Consider the following 17707-nt stretch of genomic DNA (forward strand, 5'->3'; position numbering starts at 1 on the left):
CCTTTCTTGAATAAAAGAACAACATCCGCAACCCTCCAATGCTCTGGAACCTCTCCCCTCCTCATTAATGATGCAAAGATCATCACCAGAGGCTCAGCAATCTCGTCCCTCGCCTCTCACAATAGCCTGGGGTACATCCCATCCGGTCCCGGCAACTGTGATGGTCAATGTCTCCATTGTTTGTGACTGCAGAATTACAAAGCCAGGAATATAAAGTAGGTCAACAGAATATTACTCAATTATTATTAGTTCATAAATGACTGTCAGTGATATGATCAGAGAATGGCTTAAGTTCATTTGTTTGACACTCTTCCACTTGCAGTTCAAGCAACGATGTTCATCTGAAGTAATCCTTGCAAAATGGCATATTGTGCAATTATATTTTGCACTGGCGTCCTGATGTTAGCAATAATCATTTTCAGCTTCTGCCGCTCTTAAAGATGTGGATCAACAATTTGTAAAAGTCTTTCAGTTTCCTTAATTCATTTCTCAGAATGCAGTCACAGGCCCGGCATTATTACAACTCTATGTACCCTAGAGACATCGCTGGTGAGCTCCCTTCTGGGAAAGCTGAAGTTATTTTGGTTGCACTGAACCGATGGGCACTGAGTTCCAGGATTTAGTCAAGACGTTGGTGAGGACACATTTGGAATGTTGTGTTCGGTTTTGGTCACTCTGCTGTAGGAAGGATGCTATTAATCTAGAAAGGAAGCAGAGGAGATTTATGAGGATGTGGCCAGGACTCATGAATATCGATTTCTCCTTCCAGTATTTTTTTCCCTCCCCCTCCCTTTCTTCTATTCCCCACTCTGGCCTTTTACCTCTTCTCACTTGCCTATCGCCTCCCCCGGTGTCCTTCCTACTTCCCTCTCTCCTATCGGATTCTTTCATCTCCAGTCCTTGACCCTTCCCACCCCCTTGGCTTCACCTATCACCTAGCTATCCTTACTCCCCTCTTCCCACCTTTTTATTCCTGTGCCTTCCCATTTCGTTCAGTCCTGAAGAAGGATCTCGGCATGAACTATCAACTGCTTATTCATTTCCTTAGATGCTGCCTGACCTGCTGAGTTCCTCCAGCATTTTGTGTGGGTTGCTGTGGATTTCCAGCATCAGCAGAATCTCTTGTGTTTGTGACTACATGCAGTCCTTTTCCCAGGGAAGGGGAACTGAAAACTAGAGGACATCAGCTTAAAGTGAGAAGTGAAAGACATAAAAGGGACCTGAAAGATACTTATTCAAAAGGCGGTGCATATATGCACAGCACATATTGCCTAAAAGATGGCTTTTTAGAGCAGCTTGTGCTTGAACCCACTAGGGGAATTGCAATTCTGAGTTGGATGTTGTGTAATAGACCAGATTTGATTAAAGAAAAACAACCCTTGGTAGGCAGTGATCATAACCTGATAGATTTCACCCTGCAGTTTGAGAGGGAGAAGATAGTCAAATATATTAGTAATAAAGTGGAGTAAAGGGAATTACAGAAGCATGAGGGAGAAGCTGGCCAAAGTTGATTGGAAGAGGACAAAAGCAGGGATGATGGTAGAACAACAATGGCTGGAGTTTCTGGGGTCAATTTGGAAGTTAGGACAGATAAGTCCCAAAGGTGAAGAAGTAATCTAAAGGGTAGATAAACACCACCATGTCTGACAAGGGAAGTCAAGGACAGCATAAAAGTACAAGAGGGGGCATAAATATAGCAAAAATAGTGGGAAGTTAGAGATTTGGGAAGCTTTTAAAAACCAACGCAGGGCAACCAAAAAACCTATAAGGAGAGAAAAGTTGAAATATAATGTTAAACTAGCCAATAATATAAAAGAGGGTACCAACAGTTTTTTTTCCAGATATATAAGCGAATGGAACGTGGGCATTCATCTGGAGAGGACTAGAATATAAAAGCAAGGATGTAATGCTGAGGGTTTATGAAGCATTGGTCAGACCGCACTTGGAGTATTGTGAGCAGTTTTGGGCCCTTTATCTAAGAAAAAATGTGCTGGCTTTGATGAGGGTCCAGAGGAGGTTCACAAGAATGATACCAAGAGTGAAAGGATTAATGTATGAGAAGGTTTGATGGCTCTGGGCCTGTACTCACTGGAGTTTTAAAGGATGAAGGGTTATCTCATTGAGACCTATTGAATATTGAAAGGCCAATATAGAGTGGATGTGGAGAGGATGTTTCCTATAGTGGGGGAGTCTAGGACTGGAACAATCAGCCTCAGGAAAACAAGATGTCCATTTAGAACAGAGTTGAGGAGGAATACCTTTAGTCAAAGTGTGGTGAAGCAGCGGAATTAATCACCATAGATGGCTATGGAAGCCAGTAACTGGATATATTTAAAGTGGAGGTTGATAGGTTCTAGATTAGTCAGGGCATTACAAGGTTATGAGGAGAAGGCAGTTGAACGAGGTTGAGAGGGATACTAAATCAACTCTGATGGAATGGCGGAGCAGACTCGATCGCCAAATAGCCTAATTCTGCCCTGATGCCTTATGGTCTTATACGGAACAATGTGCAGCAGAAATACGTAGAGGAAAGCATGGATAGAAGGGTTTTAATGGTTATGGGCCAAATGCAGTCAGATGCGATCATCTTGGTGGGCATTATGATGGCATAGACAATTTGGGCCGAAAGGTCTGTTTCTGCGCTTTACTACTCTGAGTCTCTCAGCCATTTTGGCAGCCTCATTATCCAACAGGATGCTGTGTGTATCACTTTCTCTGATGGGACCACCTATATACTACTTCAGAAAACTTTCCTGGACACACTTAACAAATTCTCCCCCGTCTAATCCCTTAGCCCTTAGATGCAGTCCTGGACAATATTAGGGGAGTTAAAAATCATCTACTGTTACAATCAGATTGTTCCTATAGCTATCTGCGAACTCGCTGCATATTTGCTTTTTAATTCTCGTTGACTACTGGAAGGGCGTGCGGAATAACCCGTCCCTCCCGATAAAACAACAGTTCCTCGGAGGGGACAAAGCATCTCTCTCCGTCTTTCCCAAAGCTGATGTTATTCTCGATAGTAAACTGCCAGTGATGTGTTTCAGCGAGGGAGGCGCGAATGCCCGAAGATCGGCCAAGTATTGCGGTCGCGGCTCCCAGCTGACAGAGTGCTGGGGTGGTGCTTGGACTGGCTTTGATGTTGACTAGCATCTCGAAGCTCACGGCGCCCTATCCTGGACAGTTCCCTCCGCCTCCGAGACCGCAGCCCTCGGGGACTCGAGTGAAACTCGGCTGGCCGCGAGAGTGGACACACGCCCCGGGTTCAGAGAGGGATGGGGTTCGGGGGGATGAGACTCACCTACAGACGTGTCCCTGGTGCCTGATGCCGTGGAAGACAGCGCTCGGTCGAAATTGCCTGTGCTGAGGAGGACGGAAGGAGCCAAATTATTGCAAAGTGAAGGCGGCAAATCCGGAGAGGTGGGCGATGGCGGGAAGAGTGGGAATGAGGGTGGTAAGGAATAGAAGGAGACAGATGGAGAGGGAAACTAAGAAGAAAATGGACTGGGAAGAGGTAGGGAGGGGAGGAGGGCGAGAGGAGATGAAAAGAGAGTGGGAAGAAAGGAAGAGGTAGAGAGGGGAAGGAATGGGAGGATACAGACAGGAAGAAAGAGTATGAGGAGGCGGGGATTGGAAAAGAAAAGGGCAAGGCAGGGTGGGGTTAAGGAGCGGGGTGGGAGGGAGAAAATAGGGCGAGCCATGGACTTGTCTGAATGGATCACTGCTGAACTTTCCCTTCGCGAAGTTGCCCGGGGAGAGGTGAAGCGTCGGTTCGTTTCTGTAAACTCCCTCCTTCCCAACAGAGGTCTTCCTCAGCCGTGGGGTCGGGTAGTGTTGCGGCCAAGAGAAAGGAGAGACAGGACTCACGAAACAAGACCGAACCTTCGAAATGAGAGGCATCCTGCTGCACATCTCCCTCAGTCTCTGCTCTTTCCTTTCTGTGAGTATCAGGTCGAAACCGATGCACTTGTTGATAAGTCGTCACGGGCGCAGTGTTTAAACAGACATTGTCACCGAAAGTGAGAGAAGTTTGATCAGGAACGCGATTCCAACCCCCACCCCCCGCGTTTTACTGTCAACGTTGGTTAAATATATACATAGGTCTTCTTCCTGGTCAGTGTATTCCTAAATTTATCCACAACCTTATCCGTTTCCGTTGTGGATAATCTTCTAAAAACGGAAGAAATGCAGGAGCAAAATATCCGCTTTTTCAGCAAACAATTTTAAATCACCGAAATTTAATATTTCTCTCTTCACACGTACGAAGTAATTCAAGCATTTGTTGCTATGTATGTCTTTTTATTTCTCCGCCGCCCCCCCCACACCACCCGATCCTGTCTTTCGTACCGTTTCAACGTTGTTACATTTTGTGCGATTTCAGGTTATTTTGGGTCCCATTGTTGCAATTAAGCTAAATAGATAAGTTACAAAGATTCCAGCATCCTCGTATCTCCAGTTATTAATATATATTTGACAATCCCGTTCTGCGCTGCACTGTACAGGTCACGGCGATGACTGGCGTAATTTTTAGTTTGGTTCTGGAGACGCGGCAGCTTGTTCCCGGTGCAGAGTTAAACGTTCAGCCCGTTTTAGTCAGCTCCCCGTTTCCTTTGCAAACTGTTCCATCCCGGTCTAACCTCATTGCAACCACGCAGCTGTAAACTGTACACAGACAGGTCACTTTATTTACAAAGCATTGTGAATTCTTAGATCACCTGCTGAAATCATTTAATTGTGCGTATAAGACTGGGGAGCGAATGCGATTATTACGGGTGAGGGGAACTAAAACTTACACACCAGTGGAATTCCTTTGCATATAATGAATCCCAAATTAGGCAGATTGGGGATGTGCTGAGAGAGGGATATCAGAACCCTTTTATTTACTTGAAAAATATCACTGTGTGTTTGTGTGTGTGTGTGTGTGTGTGTGTGTGTGTGTCTGTGTGTGTGTGTGTGTGTGTGTTACCAGCGGGCAGGGTAGTGGGCTGATGCGTCGGAGTATCGATATACGGGTTAGACCATGCGACCCGACCATAGGACATAGTAGCAAAGTAGGCCATTCGGCCCGTCGCCTGTGGTCCGCCATTCGATCATGCCTGCTTTACTTTCCTTCTCAAATCCATTCTCCATCTCCCAGTAACCGTTCACGCCTCTACCAATCAAGAACCTATCAACCTCAGCTTTAAATATAAGACTATAAGCCATAGGAGCAGAATTAGGCCATTCGGCCCATCAAGTTTGGTCTGCCATTCCATCATGGCTGATGTATTATCCCTCTCAAGGTTCAAAGCAAATTTATTATCAAAGTACATATGTCTCGCCATATAAAACCTTGAGATTAATTTTCTTGTGGACATACTCACCAATTCTATAGAATAGTAACTATAACAGGATCAATGAAGGATCAACCAGAGTGCAGAAGACAACAAACTGTGCAATTGCAAATATAAACAAATACCAATAAATAACGAGAACATGAGATGAAGAGTCCTTGAAAGGACTTCTTTCCCCATAATCTTTATGAGTTGCTCCCCGTAACCTCTGACACCTTTGCAAATAAAGAACCCTTACCACACACGCAAAATGCTGGAGGAACTCAGCAGGCCGGGTAGCATCTATGGGAAAAAAAAGTACAGTCGACGTTTTGGGCCAAGAACTTTTGGCAGGACTCCAGCATTTGTTGGTTTTCTCTTGTCTGTGAAGAACTTGGCCTCGGCAGGCATCTGTGGCAATGAAACTCACCGATTCACTCCCTCTGGCTAAAGAAATTCCTCCCCATCTCTGTTCTAAAGGGAAGTCCTTCTATTCTGAGGCTGTGCCCTGTGGCTCCAGGCTCAACCACGAAAGGAAACATTCTCTCCACATCCACTCCATCGAGCCCTTTCGACATTCGATAGGTTTCAATGAGATCCCCCCCCCCCCCCGCCACCAATTCTTCCAAACTCCAGCAAGTACAAGCCCAGAACCATCAAGCTTTCCTTTCGTTCCCGGAATTACTCGTATGCCCAATAACTTGGCCTCCATAGCCATCTGTGGCAATGAATTCCACAGATTCCCCACTCTGGTTAAAGAAATTCATCCAAAATGTTAATAACTTGGCATATTAATCGCTTCGGAGAAAGTCTTTTGTTAACTCCGAGTCACCGGAGATATTCGTCTGGTGCGTAGACCCCCAGGCAGCCGCGGTACCCAGCTTGTGTGATGCGTGCGGGCTACAGTCTGCTCTTTGCGTGTGAAGTTTAACGATTCGTTCCCTCATCCTGTCCGCAGGTCAACGGGATCGTCAAGGATTGCCAGATAATGCTGGACATGCAGAGGGAGGAGCTTCGCTGTCTGACGAGACTGAAGCAGCTCAACGTTATAGATCTCTCTGAAGGTGAGGCGCTGTGTCTTTTTTACGGATCTGTGTCTGAAGTTCGGGAATTGATGAAAGGAAATGGAGGAAAGTTGGGAACAGGCCTTAATGTGACCCAAACGATGTAGAGTTTTACAGGAGCATTCCGAAAAACCAAAACTACATCACCGTCATAATCTGTAGACTCAGTAATGCCTAATATAACCGCAGAGATTAATTGTAACAATTATTTTAATAATTTTTAAAATATGGCCGGAGAGATAGCCGGTGATATTGGAATTTTCCCAAAGGTGGTGAGTAATGTAAATTTTAACAAGAACTAGCAGAGCAGTATTTGTGGGGAAAAAAACGCCCGCATTTAAGTCGCGCCATGTGCGGCCTTGAAAGACTCAATGTACTTACAACCAGTGAAGTTTTGTTTTCCAGTCAGTGTGTACTTATCAAATAATAAACTGGCTCTTTTTTTTTTAGTTGTCTTGCGTAAGTAAAAGGAAAAGGTGATCTCTTGGATTTTAAAGGTTTTACTGACAGACTTAAGTGCAGAGGAATAAAACCTTTGTCATCTTTATGACGATGTTCCTGATCTGTAGTTCAGGCACTGAACACCCACACAGACTGTGAAGCTCCGACTCCAGTGAGGGCTTGGGAGATGGCGTGGGTGTTAATTGTTCATACTTCCTCACATATTTTCCTCGGTATTCCACATGATCCGTTTGAGTGGCACAATACTGAAGACTCCCTTCACTTTGAACTGATGTAAGGATCAGTGCTGAGACCTTAACACACACAACATGATGGAGGAACTCAGCGATTCAGGCAGCATCTATGGACGGGAATAAACAGCCAACAATTTGGGCTCAGACCCTTCATCGGGACTGTTTGTGATAAATATTTAGATAAAAGTATAGGTTTCAGTAGGTACTTTTAATGTCAGAGAAATGTATACAATATACGCCCTGAAATTCTTTTTCTTCACAAACATCCATGAAAACAGAGGAGTGCCCCAAAGAATGAATGACAGTTAAAATGTTAGAACCCCAAAGATCCCCCTCACTTACAAGCAGCTGCAAGGCAACAACCGCCCCCCACCACCAGCAGCAAAAAAGCATCAGCACCCTCCACCAAGCACTGATGCGTGCAGCAAGGCATCAATAAAGATACAGACTTGCAGTACCCCAAAAACTACACGTTCATCCGGTCATTCGACATACCACTCTTTCCCAAATAAGGGAAAAAGAGATGTCCCCATTTCACAGCGGGAGGGGAGACATCACAAACAACTCGCTGATTTACGATGTTAAATGTCTGTTGTGTCACTTTTTCTGAGCTCTGCGCCCAGAGATTTGGCACCAAAAAGACTCAGATCTCCGGACACACGACCCCCAGCAGCTAACCCGCTGCTCCTGATGTTCCGTGTTCTCCCACGATGCTTCAGTCAGGGGCACCGCCTAGAATCAGCACGTTCCCAGACCCACAAAAATCTGCAACCCTGAAGGCGTGCTTTCCTTCCAGGTCGTGTCCTTGGGATATCAGGCCGCATCACAGTTGGTCTGATTAGTAGGTTTGTAGGCAACACAGAAGTTGGTGGAGTTGTGGACAGTGGGAAAGTTATCAAATGATGCAATAGGTTCCACTCCCCCCCATCTTCCATCCCCATTCTGGCTCCCCTTACCTCTTCTCTCCTTCTCATCTGCCCCTCCACCTTCCCTTTCTTTCACTATTCACTCCTCTCCTGTCAGATTTCTTTTCCTTCAGTGCTACCTTTTCCAACTATCACCAGCTTCTCACTTCATCCCCCTCCCCCACCCACCTACCTTCCCCCATACCAGGCTTCACATCATCTCCTAGCTTGTACTCCCTCTTCTCCCCCAATCTTTTTATTCTGGCTTCTTCCCACTTTTCACATCCTGATGAAGGGTCTTGGCCCGAAATGTCAACTGTTCATTCCTTTCCATAGATCAAAGTTCAAATTAAATGTTTTACCAAAGTACATATATGCCACCATATACAATCTTGAGATTCGTTGTTGTGCAGGCACACTCAATAAATCCATAGAATAATAACCATAACAGAATCAATGAAAGACCACATTGACCTGGGCATTCAACTGGTGTGCAAAAGACAACAAACTGTGCAAAGACAAAAAAAAAAGAAATAATAATCATAGATAAGTAAGCAATAAATATCAAGAACATGAGATGAAGAGTGAAGAGGTGAAAGTGAGTCCATAGGTTGTGGGAACATTTCAATGATGGGGCAAGTGAAGTTGAGTGAAGTTATTCCCTTTGATTCAAGAGCCTGATGGTTGAGGGGCAAAAACTGTTCCTGAACCTGGTTGTGTGAGTCTTGTACATTCTTCCTGAAGGCAGCAGTGAGAAGAATGCATATCCTTGCTGATGGGGGTCCCTGATGATGGATGCTGTTTTCCAGTGACAGCATTTCATGTGGATGTTCTCAATGGTGGGAAGGGCTTTTCCCTAGGATGAACTTCTTGTAGAATTTTCCGTTCCAGAGCATTGGTGTTCCCATAGCAGGCTGTGGTGCAGCCAGTCAATATACACTCCACTACACATCTATAAACGTTTGTAGAAGTGTTAGATGTCATGCTGAATCTTCGCAAACTCTGAAGGAAGTAAGAGCACCACCACAGTTTCTTCATAATTGTGCTTATGTGCTGGGCCCAGGCAGGTTGTCCAAAATAATGACAATTATTTAAGGTTGCTGACCCTCTTCATTTCTGATCCTTCAATGATACCTGGGTCGTGGACCTCTAGTTTCCTTCTCCTGATGCTGCCTGACCTTTTGAATTCCTCCACATTTTGTACATGTTACAATATACTACATAGATCAGATGGAAATTTGGGTGAAGAGGTGGCAGGTGTAATTTAATCCGGACGAGTGTGAAGTGCTGCACCTTGGCAGATCAAATGCAAGAGAAAGTATACAGTAAAAGGTAGGATCCTTGGGAGTGATCTTGGGTCTAAGTTCCCTGAAAGAGGCAAAGTCAAGTGGATATGGTGGTAAAGAAGGCTTGTGGAATGATTACCTTCATTGCTCAGGGCATTGGTAATAAAAGTTGGGAAGACACCTTGCTGATTTGGAGAGGCAGAAGCAGATGTTGACTGGTTTGGAGTGTATTAGCTTGAGGGAGGACTTGGATAAACTTGGATTGTTTTCATTGGAACAACCTAAGTAGAACTGAGTAAAGTTTTGAGATTCATAGATGGGGTAGGTAAACAGAATCTCTTTTTTCAGGTTGGGAATAGCAAAGACTAGAGTGCATAGCTTGAAGATGAGAGGGGAATGTTTAAAGGAAATGTGCAAGATGTTTTTTTTAAGCAGAGGGTGGTAGATGCCGGGAAGTGGTAGAAGCAAATAGTAGGGTAACATTTAAGAGGAATTTAGGCAGACTTGTAAACAGAAAAAGAATAGAACATAGAACAGCGAGGGCTGGTGACACACCACGTCGGCGAGTCCCCCCAGGCTGGCAATTCTCAGGATCAGAGGTCCGTGCAGTTAGAAGGCTCAGTAGCCAGTGACCCCTAGGTCAGTGGGTGCGAGGGAGAAAAGGGGCTTGTTTTTCTGTTGTTGTTTTGTCGTTGTTGCTCTGGTGGGTATGCTACGTCAGTGCCAGAATGTGTGGACATACTTGTGGGCCGCCCACGGCATTGCCTTGGGCTGCGTTGGTTGTTAATGCAAAACAACGCATTTCGCTGCACGTATAATAAGTAAGTGAATCTGAATCTGTACAGCACAGTATGGGCCTGAAGGCCCACATTGTTGTGCTGACCTATACAAACCTAGTCCATGAGCAATCTAACCCTGAACTCCTACACAGCCCCTAACCCTCCTTTTTTTAAAATCCCTATTTGTCACATGTGCGCTGGCAAAATCAGAACCCAAGTGCAGAGTAAAGTCAGAACACTGACGTATAGACGGCATCAAGAATTTATTCCGGAAGAACATCAAAGGCACAGTCGAGCGACAGTGTGATAAATAACATTCCCAAAACGTGCACTCTGCGATTAGCTGTCATGGTCCAGATCGGGGTCCCTTTAAATTTAGCTCATTTATGTTATGATCTGGACCGTTGGTTCCCTGTTTTCCTGTGTCCCTCGACTTTGCTGAATAGAGGCAATTAACACTGGACTGAACTGGTAGTTTATAGTCTCCGGCTTTCAGCCGTTCGGTGTGGGAGCGTCTACAAAGTCACGGCGTGCCAATGTCATCTGTCCGGAGCAAGCCTTGTCTCCGCCCAAAGTGCGTGCCGGTAATTCGCCTCTCCTCACTGGAGCAACCCTGTCCAGTTACCTCGCCGAAGTGAGCTTGCAAAGTTTCCTCATCAAGGTGGGTCCGTCAGTTAACCCACCGGAGAGAATCAAGAGCTGCTGTCTACTGTTCCCGGGCCGAGTCGAGAGCTCGCCACTACCCGGAGGCTCCAAGCACCACGTCCTGGCTCCAGCGGCATCCAAGTACCATGTCCACGTCCTGACTCCGGCGGCGTCCAAGTACCACGTCCACGTCCTGACTCCGGCGGTGTCCAAGTACCACGTCCACGTCCTGACTCCGGCGGCGTCCAAGTACCACGTCCACGTCCTGGCCCTGGCGGCGTCCAAGTACCACGTCCACGTCCTGGCTCTGGCGGCATCCAAGTACCACGTCCACGTCCTGGCTCCGGCGGTGTCCAAGTACCACATCAAGTTCTGGCCCGGCGGTCTGTGATTCCTGTCCTACCCCCTTGTCTGAATCCCTTTTCTGCCCCTCTCGCCTCTAGCCCTTGTCTGCAGCCCCCGCCTGCACTTCAGTCTAGTTCCATTACCGGAGCTAGATAGGTACTGTCTGGTGTTCATCCGTGTTGGTCTTGCCTTGTCTTGTCCTCGCCTCCGTGGGGTAAATCAGGCCGTCTTGCCGTTGCCCCGCAGAGGGTCATGAGTCCCAGCCCTATGACCTGTACCCAAGGAGGGGTCCCAGCTCTCTGTTCTGCGTGCGAGTCCCGGCCCTATGTCCTGTACCCAAGGAGGGGTCCTGACTCTGTGTTCTGTGTGTGAGTCCCGGCCCTATGTCCTGTACCCAAGGAAGGGTCCCGGCTCTCTGTTCTGTGTGTGAGTCCCAGCCCTATGTCCTGTACCCAAGAAGGGGTCCTGACTCTGTGTTCTGTGTATGTGTCCATAGTTTCATGTACTTGCTCTCCCGAGACCGAGGCTCTGTTTTCCATGTTCCTCCTCTCCCTAGCCTATGTCATGTCCATGCCTGGTTCTGGGGTCCGAGCCCGAGGCAAGACCCAGGTACTGGGTCCTTGCCCAGTCCCTGGCTTGGAGTCCATACCCTAGCCTCTTCATGTCTCCTCTAGTTCTGGGAGCCGATTCCGAGTCCTAGCCCAGACTCTTGGTCCCAGCCTAGTCATAGTCCTCAGTCCTTGTCCAGTTCACTACTCCTGCTCCTGCCTAGCTCTCCTGATATCAAACAATGAACTAAATTTAATTAACCTCACAAGAAGTGTCTTGCATTTGGGTCCACCCTTGCTCCCAATGCCCTGCCATTGTGACATTAGCGCTTATCGGGCATCCGGTTAAATAATACAAACACCAGGAATTCCTGAGCCTGTCAAAATAAATGTAACTAGCTTAAACTGAAGGTACCAGGAGACTGAATTACAAAGGGCAAGTCATTTGAGAAAAACACAAGGAACTCTGAATGATTAATGACTGTCATTAAATGACAATTAGCCAACTCAGGTGCTCAAAAAACCTTCAACCTCAGCACTCTCCAGTGCCCCCACAGGCCCAAAAAACTCATTACACTATGGTATCTACAACAGGGGGGTATTGACCACATGTGATGGGGTTAGTTTAGACTGGTATCATAATTGGCACAGACATAGTGGGCCATAAGTCCCTCTCTCGTGAGATACTGTTTAAGCAATAGGGTGGAGGTTTGAGCTGTACTCAATATTGCTGTTATCCACAAGGAACCCAGATTGTTAATTTTGTTTTAAGATCTTCATGCTATCAAGCTTGATAGTTCTGATGCTTTAGCTACATGTAAAATATATCTGGAGGGCAATTTCTTCGGTCTGGTACATTTGAAAATAATGCCAAGCAGGAAATGTAACAATTTAGTTACACAGAATTGGTTCTTCTTTCATATGGGGTGGGGGGGGGAGAAGGGGGAAGGGAGAGGGGGAGAGAGAGAGAGACAGAGAGAGAGAGAGCGAGAGAGACTGACTCAGAAAAACAGAGAGAAGGAGACCAGAGAGAGATACTGACAGAGAGAGACAGACAGAAAGAAAGAGAGACAGAAAGGGAGAGATGGAGAGAGACAGAGAGAGAAACCAAGAGAAAGATAGAGAGAGAAAGAGACAGAGAGGCAAAAGATTGGTTAAGACAAATGTAGGTCCCCTACAGACAGAAACAGGTGAATTGATTATGGGGAACAAGGACATGGCAGACCAATTGAATAATTACTTTGGTTCTGTCTTCACTAAGGAGGACATAAATAATCTTCTGGAAATAGTAGGGGACAGAAGGTCTAGTGAGATGGAGGAACTGAAGGAAATACATGTTAGTAGGGAAGTGGTGTTAGGTAAATTGAAGGGATTAAAGGCAGATAAATCCCCAGGGCCAGATGGTCTACATCCCAGAGTGCTTAAGGAAGTAGCCCAAGAAATAGTGGATGCATTAATGATAATTTTTCAAAACTTGTTAGATTCTGCACTAGTTCCTGAGGATTGGAAGGTGGCTAATGTAACCCCACTTTTTAAAAAAGGAGGGAGAGAGAAACTGGGGAATTATAGACCAGTTAGCCTAACGTCGGTGGTGGGGAAACTGCTGGAGTCAGTTATCAAAGATGTGATAACAGCACATTTGGAAAGCGGTGAAATCATCGGACAAAGTCAGCATGGATTTGTGAAAGGAAAGTCATGTCTGACGAATCTCATAGAATTTTTTGAGGATGTAACTAGTAGAGTGGATAGGGGAGAACCAGTGGATGTGGTATATTTGGATTTTCAAAAGGCTTTTGACAAGGTCCCACACAGGAGATTAGTGTGCAAACTTAAAGCACACGGTATTGGGGGTAAGGTATTGATGTGGATAGGGAATTGGTTAGCAGACAAGAAGCAAAGAGTGGGAATAAACGGGACCTTTTCAGAATGTCAGGCAGTGACTAGTGGGGTACCGCAAGGCTCAGTGCTGGGACCCCAGTTGTTTACAATATATATTAATGACTTGGATGAGGGAATTAAATGCAGCATCTCCAAGTTTGCGGATGACACGAAGCTGGGCGGCAGTGTTAGCTGTGAGGAGGATGCTAAGAGGATGCAGGGTGACTTGGATAGGTTGGGTGAGTGGGCAAATTCATGGCAGATGCAATTTAATGTGGATAAATGTGAAGTTATCCACTTTGGTGGCAAAAATAGGAAAACAGATTATTATCTGAATGGTGGCCGATTAGGAAAAGGGGAGGTGCAACGAGACCTGGGTATCATTATACACCAGTCATTGAAAGTGGGCATGCAGGTACAGCAGGCGGTGAAAAAGGCGAATGGTATGCTGGCATTTATAGTGAGAGGATTCAAGTACAGGAGCAGGGAAGTACTACTGCAGTTGTACAAGGCCTTGGTGAGACCACACCTGGAGTATTGTGTGCAGTTTTGGTCCCCTAATCTGAGGAAAGACATCCTTGCCATAGAGGGAGTACAAAGAAGGTTCACCAGATTGATTCCTGGGATGGCAGGACTTTCATATGAAGAAAGACTGGATGAACTAGGCTTGTACTCGTTGGAATTTAGAAGATTGAGGGTTGATATGATTGAAACGTATAAAATCCTAAAGGGATTTGACAGGCTAGATGCAGGAAGATTGTTCCCGATGTTGGGGCAGTCCAGAACGAGGGGTCACAGTTTGAGGATAAAGGGGAAGCCTTTTAGGACCGGGATGAGGAAAAACTTCTTCACACAGAGAGTGGTGAATCTGTGGAATTCTCTGCCACAGGAAACAGTTGAGGCCAGTTCATTGGCTATATTTAAGAGGGAGTTAGATATGGCCCTTGTGGCTACGGGGATCAGGGGGTACGGAAGGAAGGCTGGTGCAGGGTTCTGAGTTGGATGATCAGCCATGATCATAATAAATGGTGGTGCAGGCTCGAAGGGCCGAATGGCCGACTCCTGCACCTATTTTCTATGTTTCTATGTTTCTATGTTTAAATATTGAGAGCACGAGTTGTAGAGTTCTTGAAAGTGAGTCCATGGGTTATCAAATCAGTTCAATGTTGAGGTCAGTGAATTTATCCTCTCTGGTTCAAGAGCCTGAGGTGTAGTAACTGTTCCCAAACTTGGTGGTGTGGGAACCGGGGCTCTTGTAGCTCCATCCCGATGGCAGCAGTGAAAAGAGAGCATGGGCTGCGTGGTGGAGGATCCTTGATGATGGATGCTGCTTTTTTTGTGACAGCGCTCCGTCTAAGTGTGCTCAATGGTGTGGAGGGCTTACAGCAGGCTGTATCCACTACATTTTGTACGCTTTTCCATTCAAGGGCATGAGTGTTTCCATTCCAGGCTGTGATGCAAGCAGCTCGTATGCTCTTCAGTGCGCACTTACAGAAGTTCGTCAAAGTTTTAGATGGCATACCGAATCTTGGCAAACTTACAGGAAAGTAGAGGTGCTGCTGTGTCTTTGTAATGGTAGATAACTGTTGAACCCAGGACAGATTCTATGAAATGATAACTCTGAGGAATTTAAACTTGCTGACCCTCTCCACCTCCGATAAGGACTGGCTTTTGGACCTCTGGTTTCCTCCTCCTGCAGTCAACAATCAGCTCTTTTATTTTGCTGACGTTGAGTGAGATGTTGGTGTTGTGGCAACATTTAGCCAGATTTGCAATCTTCCTCCTACATACTGATTCGTCACCACCTTTAATTCAGCCTACAATCGTGGTGTCATCAGCAACCCTACGGACACATTAACGTGCAGAGAATAGAGTAATATGAATATTGTGTAGGCAGAATGGATTAATTTAATTAGGAATTTCATTGCTAATTAAATTAGTTCAGCACAACGTTGTAGGCCGAAGGGCCTATTCCAGTGCTGAACTGTTCTATGTTCGAAGATCTGAGGGAAACAAGAAGTCAAAGTAGAGTGGGAGGTTTAATAATGTGAGTAAAATTTCAGAAATTCAGCAGAAAAAAAGAGTGACCAATCCTCTTAAAACTGATGTTTCAAGTTGTATCTTTGCTTTGGACAGTGCAGCATGTACATTGACCAGTTTTATTTCCCTGGCCCCAAAGTAAAGATTGAACATAAAAATGCACCAGGGTGTTACAAACTGAGCGGAATGAGAAAAATGGAACAAAGGGTGTAAGATTCAAGTTTGTTATATTACACAATTTTTACTTGTATATATCTATGACAATCACCTTAATCAGTCCACAAGCAGTGACCACTTAGTGGAACCAAAATGTTTTCATTCAGGACTTGTCCTGTCTCACAAATCAGATTTTTCAGTTTTTTGAGGAGATATATAATAAGAAAGTTGATGAAATTAGGATGGTAGACATGGTTTACATGGACATTAGCGAGGCTTTTGATAAGTTTCCACGTAGGTTAGGGTACATGGGATCTGGGGTGTGTAATCATATTGGATCTCAAGATGCATTTGGTGATGGGAGGCAGAGGTTGTGGTAGAGGAGTGTTTTTCTAACTGGAAGCCTGTAACTAGTAGTGTACCACAGGCAAAGATGATGGGACCATGATTTTTTTTTGTCATTTATGTGCCTGACACCGGCCCCCTAGGCCTGAGTTGACGTAGTATTATTTATATAAGTTACTAAGATGAGAATGAAGCTAGGTCGCTGACAACACAAAACTTGGTGTGTGGTAGGTAGTGAAGAAGGTTGTGAAAAGATAAAAAGGGACATAGATCAATTGGAAAGTTTGGCAAAACAGTGGCAGACAAGTGTGAGTCAATGCATTGTGGGACATCAAGTATGAACAGCACATATACAACAAATGGCAGGGACCTTTGGAGTGTTGATGTACAGAAGGACCTTGGGATGCAAGTTCATCTCTTCCCGAAACTTGTGGCATATGTGGATAGCGTAGCAGAGGAGGTGTTGAACATGCTTGCCTTTGCATTCTGAGGCACTGAGTGTAAGGGGTGGGGTGGGACAATATGCTGCAACTGTACAAAAATGGTCCGTTTGCATATGGAGTGTTGTTTTCAGTTCTTCCCACTACAGGAGGAATGTGGCAGCATTAGAAAGAGTGCAGGAAAGATTCAGCATGAGGTTGCCTGGAATGGAGGGCTTTAATCTTAAGGAGAGATTGGATAGGCTGGGTTTATGGAAAAAGCCTGCTTTTGTTAACCCTATCTGTACCCCTCATAATTTTGTATACCTCTATCAAATCTCTATGCATTCTCCTATGCTTCATGGAGTAAAGACCTAACCTTTCCTTCTAACTCGTCCTTAAGTCCCTGCAACATCCTTGTAAATTTTCTCTGTACTCTTTCAATTTTATTGATATCTTGCTGTGGGTAGGTGATCAGAACAGTGCACAATACTCCAGATTTGTTTTCATCAATACCTTACAGAGCTTCAACATGACATCCCAACTCTTGTACTCAATACTTTGATTTATGAAGATCAATATGTCGAAAGCTCTCCTTACGACTCTGTCCACCTATGATGCCACTTTCAAGGAAAGTTTTCATTCCCTAGGAAACAAAAATTTTCTTCATCCAACTCTTAATCAAGATCCTCTGACCTTCAAGAGACCCTCACTTTCTCTGTCAAACTGTTGTGCCCATAATTCACTGAGATCTGTCTTAGAAATTTTGCCTGGAACTATGGGCATATTTACTGAGCTCATAACAATTGAAATCTTTAAGTCAGAATAATTGAATGATAAATATTATTTCCAGTTTTCAGCACACACTGCTGTTTCACTTTCCGCAAAGACAGGTAAAACAATATACATGAGTGTGCACATGCACACACTCACATTCTTACACAGATGGTTGTGCAAATTTATACACACATCATATGTTCATGTGCCTGCGTGCGCACACGCACACACACAAACATACAGAAAATTAAAAACACACTCATCCAATACACAATACAAATAGACTCATACAAACATATCACATGTCATTAGCGCATATCCATCCACCCAACAAAAACACAACAATAGCATTGATTTCAGTAACGCCTTTAATATAATGAAATGTCTCAAAAGCACTTAACAGGAGAATGATCAAGTAATGTTTGTCCAAATTTAACACTGATCCATGGAGAGAGGTTATCAGGTGACAATAGAATCAGGTTTATTATCGCTGACATATGTCATGAAATCTGT

The 17707-nt window shown here is 45.1% G+C and overlaps 1 protein-coding gene and 1 long non-coding RNA gene across 5 annotated transcripts in view; one reads left to right on the plus strand and one right to left on the minus strand.

Annotated features, from left to right (window-relative positions):
* Window positions 1–216: 216 nt before the first annotated feature.
* LOC140195539 (uncharacterized) lies at window positions 217–3896 on the minus strand. The gene is made up of 2 exons (XR_011885512.1): window positions 3302–3896; window positions 217–700 (listed from the first exon to the last, which is right to left on the minus strand). It is a non-coding gene; the product is annotated as an uncharacterized lncRNA (long non-coding RNA).
* The window catches only part of vipr2 (vasoactive intestinal peptide receptor 2), a 198911-nt gene continuing 184362 nt past the window's right edge, over window positions 3159–17707 (plus strand). For 3 of the 4 annotated variants that reach the window (XM_072254018.1, XM_072254020.1, XM_072254021.1), the window contains exons 1-2: window positions 3686–3940; window positions 6271–6376. In XM_072254018.1, the coding sequence (XP_072110119.1) occupies window positions 3890–3940; window positions 6271–6376 (157 nt within the window). In that variant the 5' untranslated portion in view covers window positions 3686–3889. Of the gene's footprint in view, window positions 3421–3685; window positions 3941–6270; window positions 6377–17707 lie in introns of those variants that run through there. The other variant, XM_072254019.1, reaches the window with a different exon arrangement.

Source organism: Mobula birostris, chromosome 3, assembly GCF_030028105.1.
Source record: "Mobula birostris isolate sMobBir1 chromosome 3, sMobBir1.hap1, whole genome shotgun sequence".
NCBI lineage: Eukaryota > Metazoa > Chordata > Chondrichthyes > Myliobatiformes > Myliobatidae > Mobula > Mobula birostris.